The 25,903-nt window shown below is 41.8% G+C and overlaps 1 protein-coding gene across 10 annotated transcripts in view; it reads left to right on the plus strand.

Annotated features, from left to right (window-relative positions):
- The window catches only part of LOC120798257 (neural cell adhesion molecule 2-like), a 403,203-nt gene that overhangs the window by 109,999 nt on the left and 267,301 nt on the right, over positions 1-25,903 (plus strand). For 3 of the 10 annotated variants that reach the window (XM_040142421.1, XM_040142420.1, XM_040142422.1), the window contains exon 1: positions 22,603-22,760. The exons of 3 other annotated variants lie outside the window; for them this stretch is intronic. In XM_040142421.1, the coding sequence (XP_039998355.1) occupies positions 22,709-22,760 (52 nt within the window). In that variant the 5' untranslated portion in view covers positions 22,603-22,708. Of the gene's footprint in view, positions 1-16,360; positions 16,571-22,441; positions 22,486-22,602; positions 22,761-25,903 lie in introns of those variants that run through there. 4 more of the 10 variants (XR_005708661.1, XR_005708655.1, XR_005708653.1 and 1 more) reach the window with 4 other exon arrangements.

Raw genomic sequence — 25,903 nt, forward strand, 5'->3', positions numbered from 1 at the left:
TAAAGTTCCCAAGTCAATATAGTGAAGGGGTGAGGAAAAGCTAATGGAATCGAGTTTCCTGCAAAAGCGCAACAGGAAGCGTTTTTTAGCTGTGCTCATGTTCATTGTTGGATGGGATGACCCCTACTTGGTGAAACATTTGTCGACAGCATTTTTTCTTTTGTGGAGACATAGGTGAGGCTCTTTGCAATCAACAATTGACACAAGTAAAGAAAACCAGCTGCAGGTATGAGAGGATATACAGATTGTAAAGGCCTTAAAGGCTATCAGGGTAATGCAGGCTGTTTTTTTTGTTTTTTTTTTGCCTCCTGAGCTGTATAAGCTTGCACTTACACAGAGGACTAACAATGTACACTCTCTATTTCTAACATGAGTTTGTGTGAATCGTGTGATCAAACAGTTTCTGAGCATTAAAGACAATGTTTGCTTTTCAAACTCTTGTCTTCTCATCAAGACCAGTGACTTTTTCCTGCAGACTCTCCCCTGCTGTGATGTTAAAAGCATTTGCATTTCACAGCCACAGTGTTGTGACTGAAGCTTTTATCGACCTGAGTGCCCTTTTGAATTTCTTAACATATAATTTAAGTATAAAGCATCCCTCTCATCTGTCATTCATGTCCAACATCTGTAACAACATGGTCCTAAGCCTCAGTACCTTGAAATAAACCTACAGGTATGTTAGCAGGGAATGTAAGTATATATATATATATATTTTGGTATTGTTACAAAAGAAATAAGACAAATAATTAACGATAAGACAAATCAATCACCTGAGGTGACCTGCAGCCTGTTTGCAGGAGACAAAGTGCAAACAAGCTTACATTTACAGAAAAACAGCGAATCTTTCAAGAATGAATCAGTTATACTAGATCCATCTCAATTAATCATATTAATACTTGTGCATTTATGCGGCACTTAAGTAAATGTCAGCCTGTGGCATGAACAAACTCAACTGTGCTGAGGAAAGGATAAAACAGGACGAGGAGCTTTTTACTTTGGGAGAAGATTTGATCAAATGACAAAGATTTTACTAAACAGGTCAGTAATTTTACAAAGGGCACAACAATTCACTGCTATTTCAAAATTCTAACCTGTCACAGCATGTCAGATGGAGGATTAAAAGTACTGTGTCTCATGTTTACATGTACATGTGCTAAATTGCCCTGGTACAGCTAGTGATACAGAGGTTAATGTTCTTGTGATAATTCTATTAAAAATTCCTTTTTTTTCCCCTCCCACTCTTATGTTCACTAGTTAATCCTGAATTTACAGTTGAGGTTGACCATTTATTCTTGCAGGTATTCATACTATAGCTTGGTTGGTTCAGGTGGAGCTACTATGTCATGGTCCCCTACAGCTCCAAAGCCTTAAATTGGGAAATCATGTACTTTCCCCTGCTTTAGTTTGAACTTTCATGCTGTTACATCATTTTTCATCAGATAACATAATAAGCGAGCTACAAGCTCTAATTAGTCAGTATTAACCAAGTGCAGAAAAGAATCAATAATATGACTTCAGAGATGATCATTGTTTCTAACAGAGGATCCAGCAGCTCTTTAAGCATAATTAGCAGACGTTTGTTAGTAGTTTTTCAAATAGGAATGATGCAAAGCGGTGGTGGGAAATACATTAGTGCATTTTACAGCTAAATATTTGACACCTGTAGTTACTAGTTACTTTGCATGCATACTTATTTTACATAAAAATATAATATACACAAAACAATGTTTATTTTTCTTACTTCTGTCTTTTCTTGTCGGCATTTTTTTCCCACCAATTATCATAGAGTTGAATCAACAACTCTCTAAAACAATTTTAATAACAACTGAACATTATAACCTTCATGAAAGGAGGATTTATGGCAGGACTGAATTAGTTTTGGTTAGATGTACCCAATAAACTGCCAGCTGAGTGTATATTTTTAACTATGTATGCACTGCCTGCAAAGTGCCAGACTGGAATTTATTGGTTTCGGCTTTCGGTGCGGTTCTCACCTGGGAGTGACACACGGTATATGCATTGAAATAGCAATACATATACACCTGGTAGCCTAAATATGTTCTTGCATTTGATAGTTTTATCATATATTATTATTATTGTCACACATTTACTCCCCCCCTCAGCCCTTTTAAAATGTAACAAAGTATTGTTTACTCAGAATACATCTCATCCTACTTACTTTGTACCTTTACCTGAGTTATTTTACTTCTACTCGAGGAAAATTTCTTTTAAGTAACAGTGTTTTTTACTTGAATACAATTTTCCAGTACTCTCTCCACCCCTGTCAGCCTCACAGTTTTCTTTCAGAGTTGTATTAAGTTACTGCTGAAGTGAATATAAGCCACAGGAAATGCAATGTATCTGTCAACGTGGTGTATGTAAACAGTGATCGTTCACCAACCGTGTGTCTACCAGACAGCACATCACTTGGCTGTGCTGTAAAGAGATAGAGCAGTTGGTTCTCTGTTGTGTTTCTAACAGAGTAGTGGCTCAGGGAGTGTTTTCTGCCCCCAGAATGTAACGAACGCCATGGGAACAGCAACATAGAGAACTGTTTCTGGCAGCTGCAGCCCATGAAATGGTCGGCTGTGGCTGATTCTTCTCTAGCAGACAACCTTGCCGATCGTCCCGACACTGGCGTTTTCCAAGTACCCTAACCCCGTTGTAAACAGCATTTACAACCGAGGAGACGTGATGTGATGCATGTGAACACTTCAAGCCCATTTAAGGAGTAGACCCCCATTTACTATAACATACGTGATCTGACGGAAATTAATACGAGCCAGTGAACCACACAAGTAATCCGCTGGACCACGAGTCTCCGTTAAGGTTAGATCTGTCATTCAGCTATACCGCAATGCTGAAATGTGCTTAGTCAGTGTTACACATAGGCGATAGATTACGTTTGGATTGCATATCAGAGTGATCCCCATCTCCATCACCGTCTTCACATCCCCTGTAAACACATACACACACAATTATGTACTCAGCTAACAAACATCACTCACAAATACTCTTCGCTGGCAGTCATTAGGGTCCCATGAGCTCTTTTGCTTGTACCTCCTCAGTCCCGTAGATCTCCATTGCCAATAATCGTTATAATTGATGTTTCTCTTCTAAGCCTCTAATGATGTTTTTAGTATTTATGGTTACAGACAGCCAGGCAAGCTGATTCATAATAGCTTTTCCTGCCATTTTATTGGCATGGCGTTTCTCACATTCACATCAGTAAATTAATTTTGACCTAGCAATGCTATATATCACGGCAAACCACTACACGCTGTCTCTCCATGACCAGGTTTTCTTAAGCTGTTGTCGTAAAGAATGGTTTATCGATCCTCCCTGCTGACGCTTTAATAAGTGCTTTGCATAACAAGTGTTTTACTGCAGGATAAATCACGTGGGCTGGCGGCAGCTGTCAAACACACAAGTACACACACATATGTATACATAAAGCAGTGGGTGTACGCAGAAGTGAGTGACCAGGTTGAATGAGGAGGCCTAAAAGTGTTTGCTCCTTTGAAATTAATTAATGTCAAAAAAAAAGTTCAAGCTTGTTTTAGCTCTTCCACAGTGAGTTACATATTCACACAAAGAGAAAAATGTCAGGATGATGCTCAGAAATGCTCATCAGTTTTCACCCACTTAAATAATGTTTTTCCTGTTGCAAGCAAGCTAGCCAGTGCCAGCGGATCTGTTAGGAACAGGAGGGATTCAATCAGGGAGATCCACGGGCCAGTGCAGAGGCCCCTGAGTGAGATCGATGGCTTGAGAAGCAGTTCGCGAAGGGGGCAGGTCCCTTGGTACAGTGTTTCATCCCCGTCCTGTTGCCCCTCCTGTTTAGGGAGTGTGATTCAGGGTGGAGGGTAAAGAAGGGGAGGCCAAAAGCACCGCTGCATCCAGGTCCCAGAGGCTCATTCCAGCCCAGGGCTACCAATAATATCATTTTATGTCAGCCATGAGTGAAAGTTTCTACAACTTGGGGAGGGCTGATTGATGGCTGTTGTAAATCAATGTTGAGAGCGCTGCATGGGATTTTATAGCAGGGGAAAATGGTTGTATACAACTCACACAACTATCCCTCGCCCACTATGCTTTTACTTTCATTTTGACCAGCGAAGGATTTCTTGCTTTTCAAAATGAAATTGTGAATGAAACAAAGCATTTTTTTTAAGATACTGTAAAAACCTTTGTTAATCACAGAAGGACACCCAGAAAAGAAGCAGCTCAGTATTCCTAAGTTTTTCATCCATGTTGGACAATACTCATGATTTACGTCATGTGGCCAACGCTGGAAGTAGGATGTTCCGCCGGTAGCAAAAGGGAGAGTAAGGGTGTGGAAGTCGGAGTGGTGGATGGGCAGCTCGAACTTTAATGCAGGAGACTGGAGTTTGCCTCCCATCAACAGTTATTCTCAGGCTTTTAATTAGTTTTAACCATGATCTCTCCCTTACCTTGAGTCCTTGTGATGCCTAACCCTAACCATACCTAAACCACAACCCATGCTTATGGCAAATAAAATGTCCGTTGAGGTATGGGTAATATGGTCTTTCCCTAACTTTAACCGTACCTTAGCTGTAATGTTCAGATATTACAGAAAGCAGGAATTTTAAGAACATTGGCACTGAGCAGAATTGCGAATTTTGCAGAAATGGCCAATATCGATGTTCTTGTCTGGTGATAGGGTTGAAAAGAAGAGTCTGGATCGATCAGGCAAATATCGATGCATATGACTGTAAAAAAAGGTGTTTAACGACATACAAATACTGGACTACTACTATATCATGTACATCAGCATTTGCATTAGATGAGGAATGATCACTTGAAAATGAACTTGCCCTTGTCATTGCCTCTGGATTATCCATACAAGATGATTTATTACACATGGTAACTTACAGAGGGAGCGATTACATTTTTGGTGCTGCAGGTGCAACTGAAGGTACAGATATCATACTGATCAATGCAAACTATTCCTTTAAAAGATGTCATAGTCATCTCCTATATATAACTACGCTGCATATAAAGCTATGGAGACGAAATAGAATTGGAATAAATATGCAATGTTGAGGGAAGTCGTCTCATTCCCCATTTAATTTTGCTAGCATTGCCGGTAAATGTTAACAAGAAACTGGCTCCAAGTGCTCGGAAATAATAAAAAAAAAAAAACCAAAACATTATTGTGAAAAGCTTTTGCAAGTCCAAAAAGAGAATTTGACTGAGTGATCAATACCAATGCCTTGTAGAGATGCACAGCCTTTCCTTGAAGTGATCATCAGCCACTGGAGAAAAGCATATAAGCTTATAAAAATCTATCAAGCTCAAAGAGAGAGAGAAAAATAACTGACAAGAAGATGTTAGAATAGGAAAGAAAAATAAAATACAAAAATAACATGACTAAGAAAACTAAAACACTAAAACACTAAAATACTAAGAAAACTGAAAGTGTGACTATGTACACGTGTGTGTGTGTGTTTGTTTGTTTTCAAAGAGAAAGTAGAAGCAAAAGTCATGTCAGTCAAGTGTTATGTGTCTTCAAAGACAAAGAAAACAGAGGAACTGTAGGGGAAAAAAAACCCCCAACTTTTGATCACTGGTTTTAAAGCCAGAGCTAGTCAGATTAGAAGAATAGTATATTCTTATTATTGTTATTATGAAATATGTATTTTTTACACACAACACACAGCCAGCACCAAACAAAGAAAATAAAATAGTAATTTGTGTGAGATAGCAGAAGGAAAATGATGTTGCTGCTAATTTGCCTGATGTAAGCAAGACGTCGGGTGGCTCCAGGGATGTTTTCTATTACTGAAATAGTTGAGAAATGCAGATTTTGAGGAACTTGTGAGTAGTATTCAAAGCAACTTTCTGCAACTCTTTTACCTCTAAATAACAGCGTTGGCTGCCGTCACTGCGGTTTGGATAGGTTTGTAGCTGTGCTCTGTAGAAATTTCCCCTTTTCTATGGTATAATATTTTTATATAGTAGAACACGTCATAAAGTCAGATTGACGTCTTGACTCAATTTTGACCAAATTACTCCGTTTTCCCATTGCAGGGTAGTGTTGCTGTTTGCGAGATATTGGTAAATCAATCTGTAGTATGATGTATAATACCGTGTTATGGACTGATGCTAAAACTAAAACTAAAACAATACTGGTTTTTCCATCTCATAAGTCCTCTCCATCATGACACATTTTAATGTTTATTGAACTAATGTCTCATTCAACCAGCATGTGTATTGCAGTAATGCTTGATTTTAGCTTTGAGAATGATTTGGTATTCAAACGGGATCAATCAAGATTTTCTCTAAAACCTTTTAAGGCCACATCGAATGAGCTCTACCAGGAGCACGGTGTTGTTTACCACATTGTCATGTTCTTATTATCATAGCCTATGTGTTGGTGTTGTCTGAAAAGCAAGAAGAATACTATAAATCCTTATCTTCTGTCTATCTCGTCTCGGGTCACTGATCTGGTCGTTGCACAATTCTACATCTGAAGGCAATGTTCACTGAGTGACTGAATGTGTGGCACATACGGGGGAGATGGCGAACTGGCCATTGTCTGCAAATGTAGGGCTATATACATAAATGTGATGGTACTGTAGCTGTGTGATCATGGTTCTCACTCCACAGCCAATGTACTGTAAAGAAGAGCCTGCAGAGTTGAGCTAATTTAGAATAAGGTGTGTAAATTACCTTCATGAAATGCAGCGGCTATAGTGTTACGTGGTAGTCCAGGTGGCATGGAAGAAGGGTGCTTCTCACCTGTCAACTTAGTATCTATCGGATCTATTAAATCATCATTACAAAACAGGCAGTGTTATAATTTTGGCATTACAGTTAAGTTAAGATACCAGATTGTAACTGCACTTGAACACATACTGACAAATAGTTATCAAGGGAGGATTTAGTAGCAATTGAAGTTTTGGCCTGAGGATGATTTATTCTTAAAAAAAAGCTCCTACATCTAGTCCATAATGGTTGTTGTACTGTATCCTTTACATAGCATGTAAACTTCGTTTTGTGCAAGCAGAGCTTCAAACTGAGTGCTGTGTAATGCACGTGTGCCCTTGTTCTAAGTCGCATTTCCAACAGTTGTGAGCAATTCGGTTTTGTTTTTCCTTTCATAGATAGCCAGATGAGGCGAAACAACAAAAACAAAAGGCAACAACTATACATTATTTCACAAGAATAAAGAAGAAATTCGAGGAAAGTCCAAGAGATAATCACAATTTCAATCAAAACTTTTGTCTTAGATTCATCCCCTAGGTTTGGGAACTAGGTTGGGTTACCCTAATATCAGGAAAGGGTTGGCATTTTGGTCACAGGCCTTTGTCATGCATCCAAGTCAACAACATCTTCATCTTAGTTAATACTGGTTTAACATGCTGCAACCCCTAAATAAACAGTCAAACACCTGAGAAAAAATTACAAGTTCAATAACTGATTCAATAAAAGATCCCTAGAAAGACAAACGAACAATATATCTTTGACTCTTAACTCTTTGACCCTGGCTGTGCTAAAAAAATGTCTATGTTGCTTAAATTGCTGACAGTGAGCGGGAATTCAAAACTTTCTTTTTGAAGTTTGATCATTTGATTATTTACAGCCTGTACACTTGAAAGTAACTGCTTTAAAATCAGTTAAAGCTGCTTTAAATTTAGACCATAACTAGGGGCCATTATTCCACTCATGCAATTTAACCAATTTTATGTTCTTTTCTGTCCATCTCTTAAAGTCACAAAGGTTGCTGCTCTTACGCATACACACAAACACCCACAGACACACAAACCCACCAAGTCATAATCTTTCTTACTGCATCTAGCGATATGAGGAAAGCTGACTTTTCCACATCAAGATGAGTGGAGGGAGGAAAGGCATTATCAGCCGCAGAGAAAGATAAGAGTTACGTCGGTGGGCCAGGAGTCCTGTGTAAAAATATAAAGGTCACCCAAGCTTGACTTCACACCAGCAGACATGGAGACACTGAAGGTCAGAGAGATTGAAGGGGTAATCCATTCACAAGGATGACAACCACACCTTCAGTTTCACCTGGGTCCATTTCCTCACGGCATGTTATTTTTTTTCCCTCTGGAGCTAAACTTTTGAAAGATTTTTATCATTTTGTGTTTTTGTTAATGTCAGACAATACATAGGGATTCTTTGTCTCAGTACAGAGGACAGAAATTACAACCACTGCCTATCCAGAGAGGTGACCAAAAGAATGACAGAGGCAGCAACAGTGAGTAAACGTACACCTAAAGCAGAGCATTGAACCCTGGCGCTATCAAGTAGCATATTAATTCTAGTGAAGCATCCTGGATAAGTGGGGCCCCCGGGTACTGCACACTGCGGATATAATCACGAAGTCAGTGCAGTCGATAACATAATAAAATATACAGTATAACGCTAAACTGGGAAATGGATGTAAACAGTCTAGCAGCAAAGACAATCATAAAGATGGAAATTGCAAAGGCTTTATGAGGTAAGGAGTTTTTTGAGCTTGTAGATGAGACACCAGTAATTCACAGGGTGTCTGTTTCAGTGAAACAGACACCACACTGAACCATGCAGGCTCTGGCAGAATTACATTCTTGCAAAAATCTGAAAATAGCAATCAGTTCAGAAACTGCTCAAAGATGTAACTTAAGAGACTGTGCCTTTAAATCTGGGCATTTTGAAACTGTAGCAATCCCTTGTGTTTCCTGGTAATGTTTCTGTCTCATCTGCCTGTTGTGGGCCTTCCTCACGCCAAAGTTAAAATACAGTAGTACCTCAATAACGGTTCATAATAGCGTACATCTTGTCCTCACTGGAAAAATTCACATCAAGTATGCTTGCAGTACTTTTTGAACCCACACTGTGGATCATTTACTCCTTTAGTGCAGTTTCTTTGTACAGCGTAGGTCATTCAAAACAAATAAATAACCACACTGAAAGGTCTGACAGTGCAAGTCTCACACCTCCAAGCGTGCTGTGCTGTGGTGCAGTTTGTCAGGAGTGGGAAAGCAATACAAACTCCTTCAGTTTGTACTGGACAAACTGTTCATCTACAGTCTCAGTAAAAGCCCACAAAACACCAGGTTTTCATGGGTAAAAGATGGATGTTGAAATATCATAGCCAGCAGTTCCTCATATTTGAAACGCTCGGCACAAGAAAATTAATTGAGGGCAAATTGAAGTCTGGATCAATGATCATATTTTGCTGTTTCTTTCCTGTGCTCTTAACTGCTATGAATGGCAGAGCAAGTGAAATATGGGCAAGTCTATAATGCTTGCCAACAACCAGTTCTCAGTGGGTTCATGGACGAAAAAGTTTAGCCAAGGAGTGGTGAGCGTGCAGCTCGGTGCCCTGAGGGACGGTTCTACTGGCTCCACTGACCTGTGACCTCAAACCGGGGTGATTTGTAGCCAAATGTAAAGTGGCTGGGATGTCAGTCAGCACCATCACATCTGAGGCCTTGGTACTGGTGCTTTCCCTTTTCAGTTCAGGACTAAGTTGCTACCCCAGGTGATGGAGTATCTCAAGGTCTTGTTCATGAGTGAGGGTAAGATGACTCATAAGGTCTACAGGCAGATTGATGCAGTGTTTGCGGTAATGCTGACATTGTATTGGAGAGTCAAATATGAAGATGAAACTCTCGATTTACCAGTTGATTGACCTTCCAACCCTCAACTGTGTTCATGAGGTTTGGGTTCTGAGCAAAAGAAGGAGATAGGAGCAACTGAAATTAGCTCTGTTTGCTGGGTGATCATTAATGCGCTCATCATTAAGTACAAGGTATGGAGTTTAAACATCTGTAGGGAGCTCATCTGCATTGAAAGAAACCATGTTAAGGTATAGTATGTCCAACTGGGAGGAGACAACAAGGCAAGCCCAAAACACGCTGAGGGGATAATATATCACATTTGGCTTGGGATCACCTTGGAATGTGCCAGGAGTAGCTGGAGGCAGTGGCTAGGGAGAAGGGCAAACGAGTTACTTTCCTTGGCCTGCTGGATGGATGAATGGATGAGTCCATAAAGTTTAGTGACAAGGACTCTGTTACCAAAACTCAGTTCAATAAGCAATCTACTGGTGAATTCTTTTAATAAGCACTGGTTTGCTTGGAATAACACACTGTGCACTCAGACAAAGCAAAAAACAAAACACAACAGATTGCATTTCCTTGGGTTAAAACCAAACAAAAGCTAACTGCAGGTACAATCCTACCTGTAAGTGCTTCTTCAGTCTGGTACGCCATATTTATTTTATATCTTTAGTTCTTGGCCATTACCGATAACATCCCTCCCAGCTTGAAGACAGTTGCCAGACAGCCCAGAGCCATCAGGGAGGAAAAGTTCTCCAGGGGCTATAACCCCTCTTGGATTTTTCTCAGCCTCTGGCCCTGTGACTGCGCATCGTTTCGGCTGAGCCTAATCTGACAGGATGCTAATAGATCGTCTAATTAACATAATATCCACCCATTAGGAGTGGTTAACCTTTGACTCATCACACTGACAAGGATAATAGGAGAAGCGGCAAGAAGCAAACAGATGCTCGTGCACTATGAACTCGTGTTATTTACATATTATTTGCACATTTCACAAGGTCTGCGCAAATGTGCATACATGGACGGGAGCAGTCATGTCTTTCACTTAAATCTTTTGACACACACAGATGAACTGTTACTGTCCATAACACAGTGCTCAATGGATCAGTTCTTAAACTCTGCTATCGGCTTGAGCCACCATAGATGACAGGAGCACAGAGCGGTCAGGCTGTCGTCATTTCACCCCACTGAACTACTGTCACCGTTTCACCCATAGCAAAAAACCAAACCCAGTGACTCTCCACAGCCTTGAACTTTGGTTTGGTCTTCTGCACGTGCATGCGACACACACACACACACACACACACGCAGTGCAGGCAAACATGTGCGTCCTCGCCACTGATCCGTCATGACGTCTCATTCCACCTCATTTCCTCAGACCCTTGCTTCTTTCTAATTGAAGCGGCACCATACAATTATGGTGAGAATCATCCCAGACTGATGTGAGGACGGATTAACGGGATTAAGAAGATAATCTGTTGACCCTCTGGCCCCGGCGCTGTATGAGGCTGGGAAGGCAATTTGAAGCAGAAAGAGCGAGAGATAGGGGGGCTTTAATGAGGGAGCTGACGAAAGCCTCTGACCACCGAGAGGCTCGATTGGTGTGCCACATGGGGATTACTTTTTGCAACACTCCCCTCCACAATCTCACTTAACCCCTCACATCCGCCCCACTGCCCACTCCCTCCCGCTTCAAGGATATTCAGGAACAGCCCAATGCACGTGCCAGTAAAGGCTGTGTACCTTTTGGTGCTGGGCAGGTAGCATACTTCGGATTTAATCATAGATTTCTTACAGAAAATAATGATTAGTGCAGCTTTACATAACATGCCATATCATATCTAAACATATAACATCCCATAGGGTTTGCATTGTGTTATGTACTGTCCAACATCCTATTTCAACAGGAAATACTTGACATGAGAGCTTTAAACTTGGACACACCACAGTGAGTAATGTCAAACTGGTACATGCTATGCGGATAGAGGGAAGAGAAAGCAAGTGATTATTTGTCACAACATAAATAATATTTGCATGTGAGTGGCGCGAGGTTGTAAAATTAAAAAGGCTTTAAAAAAGTTATATCCTGTAGTTTTAAAGTGCTGCATAATTGACGAGAGGATCCAGATATCTTAAAGTCCTAATTGTGGTGTTAAATTAATGAGAAAATTACCCCATAAACTGTAAACAAATGACTTTTACAGCTCCTGTGTGACTGAGGCAACTGGCAGACAGTTACTTACGGATGCAGTCAGAACAAAGTTTGCAGTGCCACATACCTATACATATAAAGAAATAGGCTTGAGGTAGACGCTGGCAGTATGTCATGTCCCTGTGGTTTTCCTGCAAGTATAAAAAAAAAATTCTGCACTCTTGTGTGAAAGTGTGCCAGGTGCATCAGAATGGCCAACATCAGAACAAAAGATGAGAAAAGGTCCCGTTAGAAACTGGCTAACAGTACATTTTACTAACAAAGAAACAATATTTCAGTGTGACAAAGATCCTCCTCAGGTTGGTTCTAGTTTTAATGATCAGAGAGTAAGAAGGATTACCTTTTATCTTTTGTGCTGCAAGTAAAGTATATTTCAAGTTTCGATTCACCATATGACCTGTCAGGTATCATCCAGTAGAAACCGTTTTAATTTAATAGCTGTGATACAGTTGTTGATCTGCGGCACTCTGGATCAATGGACTGAGATTAAAAATGATGTTTAATGGACGTTTGATGGGTTTAAGTGATGCTTTGACTTAAGCTACAAATCATCTTCCCTTTGCTGTCAAACAGAACTGTCTAATAATGTAAGAATGAAAGGCTTTTCTTAAGAGTGAGATTTTCATAATTGGACGCCTGTCTTGTGCTTGTCAAGGAAGTCAGTACTTATAGTCATTCCTGGACAAAATAAATGTACAGATTGGATTCTCTAAATTTAATAAGTATCAAATAATGAATCCTACCTTTCAATAATATTCTATATTCAATATCAGTGTTTGATATTATGGCAGAAATGCTGTAAATATTGTATAAAAGCTGTAACAGATGTGTGGAGGCTCAATCATAAAAAAAAAGAAAAGATCCCATAGACATCAATAAATCACTGCAACATGCTTTGATAAATAATAGATTGCAGACGTCCACACACAGAATGTTTCTACTGTGTGCACAATTAAAGGAGGAGGAAACCCAAGGGTAACAGAAAATCTTTATAATCACAAAGTTCATACAGCTGATAGCCTTGACACAGGTATATTTGACACAGTCTGAACCCCGTACCCCCCTTCAGTGCCACCAACACAGGCCGAAAACGGGTGTATGGGCACTCGCCAATCTAGAAAACCCCAAACCGGAATTACACGCCCGTAAGGCACTGCAACTGAATACTGCAACGCAACACAGAGGAATTACAACCCGTCGGGGCACAACCCACCGCAAGCTAAATCACACACACATGCTATCAGGGCACACACGCCGGCAGGATATCAAGCTCCCTCAGCTGCTATCCCCACCCTGGTACAACAGCTCTAGCTGCTCTTTTAAAATCAGTAACATTTAACCTAAAGCACACATGGCATAGACAAAGGCAACCAACCCCAAATGAATGATTCTTCTTAAAACCACTTAACTTTCCCGAGGTTCGAGACCCTCCCCCGGGATCTGAGCTTTGCCGCTGATCTGGCTTCAATTAGATTCTGCTGTGGGGGCGTACCTACGCAGTGAGGCGTCTCCATGTGCGGCAGGAGAGCTTCGTCAACAGGCTGGAGAGCGGACAAGCGCGCTCCTACAACCCTGCTACCACTAGCTCAGCCCTGCCTCGCACAGGAACCTTGCCCTACAACCCGCAGCCCGTCTTTGCCGTCAGCAACCTTAACGGCATGCAAATGGCACCCACCCTCTGGTAATGAGTACAGCATACGGCTAGTTTGGCTGGTCCTCTGCCCCATAGCGTTCACCAAGCTCCACTTCCCAGAAAGACACGCGCCTGCTCACTCTGCTCCATTCAATGCCAGTCCATTGCTCTGAGACACTCCCTCCCACAGGTGCAGCCACTTGCTTTCACCGTCTCAGGTGCAGTCACTCACTCTAATCTCTTCTACGTCGCTATCTGCCAACACAGCGTCACCCATTACGATACCTTTATACTCTTCATAATGTATTGTGTAAGTACTACCTTTAGTATTTCAACAGTATATTTCAACAGTATATTCAACAAAAGCAGTAAACCCACTGCTGTGCCGTCTCCAAAAACAAACAAAACAAATAATTGAAGACCAAAAATGTGGAAACACAAACAGAAATTTGATACTTGTGGCTGTTCTGACTATGGGTCATACTAACGTAGCTCTCTCTAACTGTGTTGTGGCAATTTTGAAAGCGAAATTCCGGCAAATCGGAGCTTAAAGCTTTCCAAATAAAATTTTACATAAATCATTTACAATGCTTGTCTCCGAATCCAACTCAAAGTAAACACAGAAAGTAGCCCCCTGATACTGTATCTAACTGCAGGGGAATCTAATTCTGGCCCTACTTGCCAGCCCACCAGGCTAGCTGCTATTCATCTGCCGGTTTGCTGTGTGAGGCTGTTGGGTCGCTGTTGATAAAATGTGTGTGCATGCTATAAAAATAGTAGCAACTGAGAGAGAAGTTTGTTTATGCCATCGTCTTCTTAGAAAATTCAAGAAAACCAAGTGCAAGAGCTGGTAACGCAGTTGACTGTTATGAGGAGGACTGTGAGTCATTTCATTTTCTGGGTCGACCAAACCGCAGAGTACACAGACGAGGAGCTAAATCTAATGGATGAGGAAAAACAAAGAATGAAGGCACAGGCAGAAAGGCAGCAAGAGGATTGCCCCACAGTATAACATAACTCAAGAAACTGGTGGTGTTGCTGCAGTGACGACTCTCCAGAGCTAACTGAGGAACAAAAAACAAAAAAACTTGGGGATTGTTGATGAGAGACGTGGAAAATATAGACGTTTCCATGGATGAGAGTTATCCCAGCAGTGCGACTGCAGCAAATAAACTCAGAGTGTTATACCAAATATACCGCTGTACCAAACTGTCAGCTCTTCATATGGTAAGCGACAGTGATTACAACTCCTACAAAGCAGTCAAAAGCTTTCGGGACATTTTTGTTATATCCATGTTTTCCTCACTTGAAACGGAATCATTCTTTACATGAAACAATATATACTAAACGTGTGTAATCAGTGAAAATGAATAGGTAGTTTGCAAGCTAGCTAACCAAACAGCTAGCGTGGTAAGCCGGCAAGTTGCCCCAGAAGTACACCTCTTCTCGCTTAGTTAACATTACAGTAGATAATCCACGGGACTAATTACATTGTTAGCTTTCGGTCGGACTCAGACACAAGTATTACGTATTTGCAGCAGTTCATTACCAAGTGAAACCAGAAACAGTGTATAGCTCCATAGAATTAGCTGAATGGACTGTATTAGTGTTTATATTGGATCTTATTTTGATGTAACTGCCAGCGGTGGTGTGTTTGCAACCATTCTGCCAACAGTTTGTGGACATGTCAGTACATCTTTTTCGCCAACTATGAGATATCGTCGCTGTCAAAACTTCCCGTTATCTCTCACACGGAAAGACTGTCAGACAGTCACTCATCTGGATTCGGGTTGAAAACTACCTTAACTGTCAGTTTAAGTCATCGCGTGTGTTTTCATTTTGCACTGGCAAAAGTGGGATGTTTGTATTAGATGTTAGTTAATTTTAAACATAACACAGGGAAGAGAGATGGAGGAACAACATGTAAAGCTTGGGAGGCCTAAATGTAACTGATAAGGAAAGCGAATCTGTCTTCAACACTGCCTCATTAAAAAAAAACAAAAAATCTGTGCTCTTTTGAATTTAAAAAGATTTTAATGATATCTATCTTAACTTAAACAAAAGGCACTTTGCTTGAAACAAATTTGCGGTAATACATAGCGACACAGAAAGAAACCACCAGCACTTACCACAAACGTCAGTTTATAGCGTACAGCGCTTATAAAGGGTCCAAATACAATTAGACAAGGGATTTGTAATTAATTTGTGTGTGCAGGACACCACCGAGATTAGGCTGAGGAAACCCAATCACCTCCAAGGTATCAACAGGCGTATTGCAGATTTATGGTATAGCCCAAAAGACAGATACAACAGGTGTGAATGTGTGTTTCACAAAAAAAGAGACACACTGTGTATGCTGCGTGGGGTTTTTATCATCAAGGGGTTCAGTGATTTCTCTATCTGCTGTTCACATTATGCGATGAGTCAGGAGGCTGTTCTGGGGTTTTCCAATCACAGCCTGTTCCGACTGGTCTCCCCTCTCAGCCACTGGCAACAATGCCACTATTATGCCACGTTACAACCCTGTCTCCGAAAGGTTATGTTCACGTATGATGACTATGAATTAGTACGGTAAACATGTTTTGTAGGAAATTCAGTGCTGCCAGTGGGTTATGTTTTCTTACCAGCAAAATGAGAGAACTTTTTCAAGTATGTGCAAACTGTTCTTAAACAGTTAAACTGAAAAATTCTTTAAAGTAATGAATTCGTTTCCCTCAAAAAAAGGCCTTAGAAGGTATTAAAATATCGTAAATTTTATTTATGAAGGTCTTGAATATTTTTTTTCTGACTCTCGGAGGACAGTAGCTATGAATTTCCTCAACTCAAAATGTGCAAGTGTTGATTCTGGCAAATCAACAAAATATTTATTTTTAAATTGGTTAATCCATCAATCAGTTTTTCTGCTTCTTTTCGGGGCCGAAGCATGGACAGACTAGGAGGTGATGGGCCTCTGGGATAGACCCCCCACCCCAGGAGGAACAACCCCAATCCGAAAGAGACACAAATCGACTACAAACCTCGGGCTTCTTTGTGGCTGTTTTTGCGTCTTTTTTCCCCAACAACAAACATTAAACGTCACTTGCACCTGTGTTCGGTAGGCCCATTCGGGGCTGGGGGTCACATTAATTGATCAATTATATAAATACAAATTATTGTTATATACAGTTGGACAAAAATGTGATAAAATGTGTTATATGTGTCAGTAAACTCATGTAGGTAATAAATAATTGGATGCCTTATTGTCCCTGCTGGTTTTCCGTCATTCTCGGACCAGTATGACTGTGAGAAAGGTATTAAACTGCATCTATGTGGCATTAAAAAAGGTCTTAAAAAGTCTTAAATTGAATTTAGTGAACGCTGCATAAGCCATGCTACCACTCCAAAATAATTGTGCTTGATGTATTTGCAGAATGTTTCCTGTTGACATATTTTATTTGTTTTCCCTACATCCACTGTTAGCAACTAAAGTACTTAGTTAATGTCAGAGAGAGACAAGTCAGCAGTGATTGAAAGCATGAGACAGCAAGATGTGTTGACTTTTAAAATATTTAACCAAAACCATGAGCTTTCCCTTATCCTGTTTTGTTAGCTCCTGTACCGTATGAGGACGCCACACTTTTCCAGTGAACCCAACCCAGGCAGCGAATATCTTTTCCATGCATTTCGCAAAGCAAATTCATAGTATAAAAAAATGTATATTTAGGAGATGGGCCTGCATATTTTCACTGCTATTTTTGCCCTTTTCTTCTTGTTTTTTTTTCAGTGGGTTTCACTCAGTTCATTTTGAATCACTCATTTCCACAAGGAGGGACATTTGTTTTGCAGATGATTCCAAACTATGGTTTTGCTTTGTAAGTCGGTGAAAAAACAAAAAAAAGTCACAAAACAAAAGGGCAAAGGGCAGCACTGCAGCAGAACCTGTAAACACAGCGGCCAGGTTCAAATTGAGATACTTACTTTACTTTAAGGTTTCAGTTCAGGCTCTGCACAACAGCATGCTGAGGTTGACAGTCTGAGCGTATGCTCTGAGGGGATGACCATCTGGAAGTTGCTTCCAGGCTGACTGGCATTCAATTTATTTAGGTCTGCACCACTTTGGTCCATTTACTGTATACACACAACTGTTAAGCATGTGTAATTTGTCCGAATCAAGTGTTTCAGTAGCTCTGCTCTGTCATTTGCCTAAAAACATTCATGCACCACATTAATAATAATAATCCCACTTTTCTTGTGTTGAATATAAAGTGTTTTGTGTTAGAGGAGTTGCTGAGGCAATCTTTTTTTTTTTTTTTTAACTTTCGCCATCTCAATGTGACCAAATACACGATTTTTTTTTCTTCACTTGAGACAAAAAAAAACCCCTTGATGCAATGATGTGTATAACTCTATTGTTCCATGAAAGTGTGTTGCTCACTTCTACACAACGTTATAATGTACAATGTGAAATATTATCTGGGGAGCTGATGTTTTGACATTCAGCATTCACCCACTCACTCCTAACTTTAAGAAGAATACATAAAAACTTGCCTTTTTCTTTGGGGAGATCTGCACAGATGTGAGAAATGTTAATATATTTTGACAGACGGAAACAAAGAATTCTGCGTTTCCCCTGGCCCTCTGTCCCGGTACATGTCAGTACCCTACCTATGAGTCAAATCCCAGAAGGAATAGCATGATATGAGATTATTGAACGGACAGTAAACATATCAAATGTGCAGTGTAGACAAAAAAATATCTAAAAACCTTTGGTAATCTTCAAAATATTTACCATTGACAGACAAAGACAGACTCCAGTGAAAATGCAGAATCCTGTATTTTCCTGCCTCAATGTTGTTAACCTTTCCCGGCTAATCGTGTACACTGTATCCGGGAAGTACAGGGGAACCGTTGTGTTCTGCACCAGGGCCGAAGTCGGCTGACTTGGGGGCTAACGCCCCCTCACTTTAATCAGCAGGTGGCAAGCAAGACTCGTTTACTAGCTACTGCTGCCTCTTAACGCTTAGGAAGAAAAAGACTGTTGAAGTAATTTTGCAATGGACAAGTGCAGTTTCCACACACGTCTGTGCATGTGTCTAGTAATGCGTGCAATATTACAACTGATCTCAGAACAGTGGGAGCTGAGTCGAGGGCAGCTTGCCCACCGAGCCCCGGCCTTCGTCAACAGGTCACAGGCTGGTGCGGCCACAAGAGGGCAGTAAATTACAAGATGAATGCGAACAGATAATATCAGATACTTTATGGGACAGAACGATGTTCTAACATGTAAGGAGAGATATTGCTTCCACTTCAGTATCGTTCTGATTGATCTCTATTTTTTTAGCTTAAATTAAAGCGCTGCTTGCCTTGCTTGTCCTGACAAAAATAAACTTAAGAGCCGTCATCAGAAAAATATACTTAACGTATCGAAATTAAAAGGGCTCATTATTCAGAATTTCAGTGTTATATTATCATGTACATTAAACAATTAGAATATTGTAAGTAAACGGGGCAAGGTACATTTGTTCTAATGTGATGTAAGCTTCAGTATTTGTACCCTCACAGGGAAATTGAGGGGAAGACTCTGGATTGCACTGTGCTGACATACACATCACGTTTTGTGTCAGTGTTTTCACTTTTTGAAAAATTGCAGCTCTTGATCTGATGGAGGTGTTATAAGTGTGGGCCAGACTTAGGGGCTCTAAAATATATGTGCTGCTCTACCAGTGTGTACTTGAATAAACTTGAAGTGAAATGTGTGTGTGTGTGTGTGTGTGGGTGGGTGTTGTGGGGCGGGGTGGTGGTTGCGGTGCTGGGGGGTGGGGGTGTAACTGGTAACAATGAATTATCTGTGCATGCGCCTCCAGTGCGAGGCCCGCTCTTCAATACGGCCATTTAACTCGGTTGCTACGGTAGCAGGACTCGCTCGGGTGACAGCAGTGATGACGGAGCGATCACTGACAGTCTGACTTCAAGACAGGCCACAAGTTCTTCCACTCGGTGCAAAACACTTTTTCCCAGCACAAAGGAAGCCGCATTATGCAATTCTTTGCAACAGAGAAGTGGCATTGAAGTGACATGTTTGCTGTGAAATAGGACTGTGCCTTTTAAATAAAATTGGTCATAGCCTGACAGCAGTTATTATGTTATAATTCATTTAAAAGAAGTGGAAAATTTACCGTTTTTAAAGCAATGTAATAATACAAATTATAGCCTGATAAATGTACACTTCCCATTCTGCAAGTGTGACTAGTGGACATGCTCTTAGTTTTACATTACTGATGGGGAAAAACAAAACAAAAAAAACTTGAACTTTTACTATTTCAACAACTCAAGGAGCCATGGTCTTAAAACAACTAAAACCATTAGTTTGCACCTGCGCCATATGGGAACCAATCATCATGGGGAGAACTGATGTGGAATTCACACTTGTACTTGTTCTAAAGCATGATTCATTTTCTTTAATAATGATCACACCTGTTAGCAAGAGAGAAACTGCAGGAATATTAAGTGGCTCTTAAAGCAGTGAGGCAGCTGTATAAGGAAAAAAAGCCCATTCTGAACTGTCCTTAACAGGGACCCTGGACTATTATAAATTGCACCAATTAGAGATTAATTCACCTATACTAGGGGTCACTTGAATGTGATCTACAGTTGCAGCATTGTTAGGCCAAAATAAAAATACAAATCTGTTCTCCAGCAAGGCCTCACTGGGAAATTATTGTTGCTCTCCATTTCCACACCTTCTCAGTTTCCACTTAGAAAGTTTGACACAAATTGCACCGTAACAGAATCCTGAGAGTCAACAGCTCACCCCTAGATGGCTGCTAGGCAGGTTGGGATTTTTTTTCCTTATCTGTCACAGTTACCTTCATTGCATCAATCTGTCAGACATCTGCAGGGAATTACAGCTGTGGAGCCCTTTTTGACACCTGTCTGTTAGGAGCACAGCAATATGGGTCATGACACAGACCAAAAAATGAGTTGTTGATGTCGTGGAATGAAATCCAGAGAGGGCACTAGGTATTGAGGTCCATTTAACGATCAAATGTGACGTTACCTAAGACATCAATGTATGATTTTGACAAAATGTGCAGGCATGATTCGTGTTTTTCTAGCCGAAAAAGAGCATCTCACCCAGTTTTCAGCATAGATCAACATAACAATCCCGACCGAGGGTCCCCATAGATTTCAATACCCAGTTTCATTTCTGTTTCCTTGGCTAAGCGGATCAGTGTTTTGTCAGTTTTAATTCACGACTTCATTTGCTCCCAACAGGGATGCTTGCAAGTCTGGGATCTCTTACTCTGACTCCATCCGAGCTGATAATCACTGCCTTCACAAATCCAAACATGTTTTATTGTAAGACTGCTGTAATTTATTCATTTCCTTTGTGTTAATGAATTCTTTTAGATTGAATCAGATGTCAGTATTCTGTGAAAGATCAAAACAAAATATGGCTTCTTATCTATTCAGCCGCCAAGTTCTCCCCTAATCACTAAGTGGTCACCTGCTAATCTCTAACTTTGTCTGTCTTCTGTGAGGTGCTGGGCAGCTTCTGTTGAAAAATAAGCTGTCTGTTTATAAGAGCGTTGAGACTTAACCAAAACGGCAAAGTTGTTATCATTAAAGTTGCTGTTTCCGAAACAATAAGCTGAAAGATGCTAAAATGCTTCCCACAGTTACGTAGAGCTCCGTCGGGCGTCAATCGTCTGTGGGTTCGACACTGGGAGCGACTTTCTCATCGTCTCGCTCAATGTCATTCCATGAGTTGTTAACACAAAAGTATTGCAGCTTTAAGAAATCTGGTTTAAAAAGTACACCGGTGTGATGGTGTTCTGGACTAATTGAGACAATAAAACGAAAGGTTATGCTTAATTAAAAAATAACGCTTGTGACACAAATTCTCACATTTTGCCAAAACTTGGAAGGATGTTGCTTTTAGGCACTGTCCTGTGATCGGGGAATTGGTCTGATGTGTGCTATAGTTAAAGGTCAAAATTTTAAAATTTGATGGTTACTAGACGAACCTGATCACACAAATCCGGTGCATTACATTCACTGTCTGAATGAGGGGGCCGTGATTAATGGCCGGAATTGCAACTCAGGCGTGATATGTCAGACATGCCATGGACGGCTTTGATTTTTTAGCATCTAACCAAAACCAAAAATGTAACCAAAACCATTCCTCCTTTACGTTGGTTCCAGTATACCACTGCTCCGATAGCGGTACTGTACTAATGTTGACTCACTGTTTAGAAAATAATCTAAAAACTGAAGTGGTCCTCTGATACAACTAATGACACTGCAAAATTTGTTATGTTTTTGTTTGTTGACGTGACAGCAGGACCTGGAAGTGTGTGTGCGCGAAGGCCGGGACACACCTGGATTTAACTGGTTAAATTTCATGGCTAAATCATGTAAAAATTCTGATGGAAACGCAGCGATCAGGTGATCCGCCCGAGGAGGAAAGATTAGCGTGGGCACCACGCGAATTTGCGTGCTACTGACCAATGTGTGACCGTCGTGACAGTGTTGGCTTCCAAGGTTGGGGGAGGGCTTGGGAGGTAAAGTGGTCACTACGGCACCAAGGAACCACCTATCACGTGTACCAGCGAGCGTCAAAGAAAAACGTTCCAGCATGAGCCCCACTGTGTTAAGAATGTGAAAAGGGAAGGCCAGGGAGGATCGCATTATTCACACGGGGCAACATCTTTCTTACTTGGCATGTTGGCCTGGATTTCAGATCCAGGCCAACATGCCAAGGCACTGCTGTTCCTAAGTGGGATTATAAGTGGAGGATTCCTGGGGCCCACAGCTGTTAGGGACCCATAAATATTAGAAAGGAGTTCCTAGCTGCAATCCTGCTAAGAGGCAACTAGGATTTCTAGACCCTGGGTCTAAAGATATTTTCTTCTTCTTAAAATCTCCTCCTCCCAACTTTACAACGTGCTTTAAAATACCCAATAAAGTCATGCAAAAATATGAACGTTTTGCATGATTTCCTTCTTGTCTCTCCTCCACCAGGAGCTTCCAGCAGCGAGGTTGGAGAGAAGTGATGCTGAGGGGTGTGTGGGGTGGGTGGGGGTGGGGGTCCTCAGCGCAGAGCCGGCACGGTGGACGAGCGGCGAGCGGGAGCGCGCGTATAGGAAGGAAGGGAAGGAAGGAGTTGAGGCAGATCAGTCGCCAGCGGAGCCCAAGACGGCGGATGAACGGAGTCGAGCGTGTGTGTCGCCCTCGTCGTTTTTTACAGCAGCCGAAAGCAGCGTCCGGCAGCCCGAAGCCTGCCCGAAAATGATGCTCAAACTCGTCCATCTCCTCGGCGTGCTCGTCTGCGGCGGTCAAGGTAGGGACGCGTGCGTGAGTGTGTCAAACCCTCGAGCTTGGTGACTTTGTGGACAAGTTGAGTGTGTTTTGCCATCGTGATCTGCAGCAGGCAGAGAGAGCTGCTGGGGAGAGAGAGGGAGAGGGAGAAGGAGAGAGGGGGAGAGAGAGAGAGCTGAGGGGGAGAGAGAGATAGAGAGAGGGAGTGAGAGAGAGAGAGAGAGAGGGGTGGATTGTTTAACTGGACGTTGTTTTGTAATTGAAGCACGTCTTGCAGGGGCCAGAATGCTTTCTAACTGAAAAGGGGGATTATGATGTGGTCCTTTTTTTTTTTTTTTTTTTTTTTAAAGAGTGGGTGGGCTGTTGAGATATACACTCTGTGCTCCTCGACCACAAACTGTTGTCTTCATCATATCACACAGCTCGCTGGTTAGTTTTGAAATCTTTGGGAGCAGCCTTTCGGGTGCTGCGTTGTTCCGCCGTACGGTCCCTCTTGCTCGGTCTAGCTCCGGCTCCGTCCTGCCTGGTTTAATCGAGAAGAAAATCGATGATGTCTCCCAACTCGAACCGGCGTCGTACAGGGAGACGTTCATTTCAGCTCCGTATTCCGGACCATGTATGTTTAGACCACCGGCTGTCTCCCTGCCCAGCCGCTCTCCAGTCCCCTCCGTCCTGCCGCACACTGTGGAAAACATACTGTAGATTGAAGATTGCACGGCGGGACGTCTTCCTCCAGTATCTGCATCCTGTGCGCAGGCTGTGCGTGATAATATCGTGGCCCGCGGTGCCGCTACTCAGTCTGAAATGCTTCGGAAAGTTTGGGAATGCGAGCTGCCATTTGTGACAGCAGAGTGACACTCGGCCGCTAATTGGGCTCCGTGTGCGTGGCGCACCTGATTCGAGGATTGTCTGTGCGCGCGCTCGCGCGTGTGTGTGTGTGTGTCTGTGTGTGTGTGGGGGGGGTTTCACGCGCAACGGGGAAAATAAAGAGGTTACCTGAGTGACTCCTGCTAAAAAAAAAAAAAAAAAAAAGAGAGAAAAAAACACGGATTGAAAGTGTTTCTCACCGTCGCCTTTGGCCTTTCTGTGTGTGTTTCTTTACTGTGTCCTGGTAAGTGAGGCGCGTCGCCGTGGCACCGCGGGCTGAGCCCTGCGTGCACTGCGAAAAAAAAAAAAAAAAAAACTCAACTCCCGTGGCTTCAGATTCAACGTTAATCCATTTCTTGAAGCGAAAAATAATTGCTTGCAGGATGAGATTATTTTTATTCATTTCAGTATCCATAAATGCATTTGAGGCAGGCAAAACAAACAACCCCCCCCCCCAAAAAAAAAAAAAAAAAAATCTAGCAACAAGTTAATTTGCACCCAGGATGAGAAGCGTTATATTATCCCCTCGGAGAAATTTTCCCACTTGTTAGAAGAAAACAAAAGGTCTCAAGACTAAACAACAGAAAGAGGGAGTCGTCAGATGGACATTTTTTGCAGCGTTGCCCATTTGGGTTCCTGGCGCACAACGGCAGGTGGGGGTAGAGCGCTGCAAAGTGGTGCCAAGAGTGAAGCCCTGAGCCACCGGTCGTAGAAGCATGTTGTATCTCATGCTCTCAGACTGCTTTTGCCGAAGCCCTTCAGGGTAGTGGGTCTCCAAGGTGGGGGGGGTCCTCTAGGAGGTTTCAAAAGGCAAAAAAAAAGGGGAATCATAGATACATTTTTACTATCCTACAGTATGGTGTAAAGATGACTATGAATTTTAATAAGAAGACCCTCTGACACCGCCAATGTATGATTTTAACATTTATTCTAAGGGAGGTTGCATATAAATTGGATTATAAACCAGCAGTTTTCTTGTCGTGTGGAGATTTCTGGGACAAAGCTGCACCAAGTGGGGGGGGGGGGTCCACGTGGTGTAATGTGTGTTTTGTTTTGGTGGTCTGTGGCAGGAAAACAGTGGCAGACCCCCCGAGAGGCACGGGGTGCGATTATCGTCAACATTTTAAAAGGACTGAAGTATACCAGCAGTTCACATTTAAACAATCTCAATCAATAGACTGTTAGAAAGTGCTGTTACGACAGCGAGGGAGAGGAGGAGGATGATACCGGCGGAGCCTCGGTGAATTTCTTTTTCATTTATTATTGCATTTTATCCCACTGAGGTAACACAAAGAGACACAGGCCACTGTTCATAGGCCTTAACTGGAATATTCATTGCTTTGTTACTTTCCCTTTGTTGCACTAGTATTGCATCATCCAACCAACCAATTTCCATTCTTATCATGTTTTTCATGACGGCAAAGTCCACACAAATTGACCCATTAGACGACGCGGAGAACTTGCTGTAATGTGACTAATAAGGATAGTTCTGAGACGAAGGGTATGTGCGGGAGGCTGAGTAGGATGCTTGGTTCTCGGTGTTCCTCATCACCGGGGCTTTGGAGTAGACACTAAATCATCATTGAAAGGACCAGCGCCAGAGAGAGGTTTTACTCGCTTTCACCAATTCATGACAACACGTTGGCTTTCTGACAGTAGTCGGCGAGGTGCCCTGGCTCCCAACACACCAACGCCGCAGATTTCCTCCATTCTACCCCCTCTGGCCTCCGAAGGAAAACATTTGCTTCTGAGGTCCCAGCTCGCCGTCTACCCTGCACTTGAGCATCCTTGAAGGTTTATGTATTTGGCTTTTACCGATGCTTAGTACAATGAATTATATGCTTGCTTGGTCTCACCCGGGATTCGCCGATGTGATTTTAAGTGGCGTAATTAAGATATTTCGCTCTGTCTCTTGGGGGAAGTGTCAGCGGCCCAGGGTTTAGAAGATTTATGCCCCTGCGCTTAAATGTCTCTCATTGCACTCTGAGCCCAGGCTTAAGCATGTGTTTGAGGTCTGCTTACATCCTGTAGTTCTGGTTTATGTACATGCTCACGTGAGTGAGCATAAATTCACTTACCCACACATGTACACTTTATTCAGCCTCAAACTATTCAGATGAATCATCGGTTTAATATTTATGAGGGTAGTGCAGATTTTTTTTTCTTTTTTACAGAAATGAACACAACTAGCCCTACAGGGAGGGTTTTTTTTTTTTTTTTTTTTTTTCAAAATCCATACCCCAAAAGTTTCTGTTTTCCTGTATTTGCTGCCATGCTAATAACTTGATACTGGAACGA

Source organism: Xiphias gladius, chromosome 13, assembly GCF_016859285.1.
Source record: "Xiphias gladius isolate SHS-SW01 ecotype Sanya breed wild chromosome 13, ASM1685928v1, whole genome shotgun sequence".
Lineage (NCBI taxonomy): Eukaryota > Metazoa > Chordata > Actinopteri > Istiophoriformes > Xiphiidae > Xiphias > Xiphias gladius.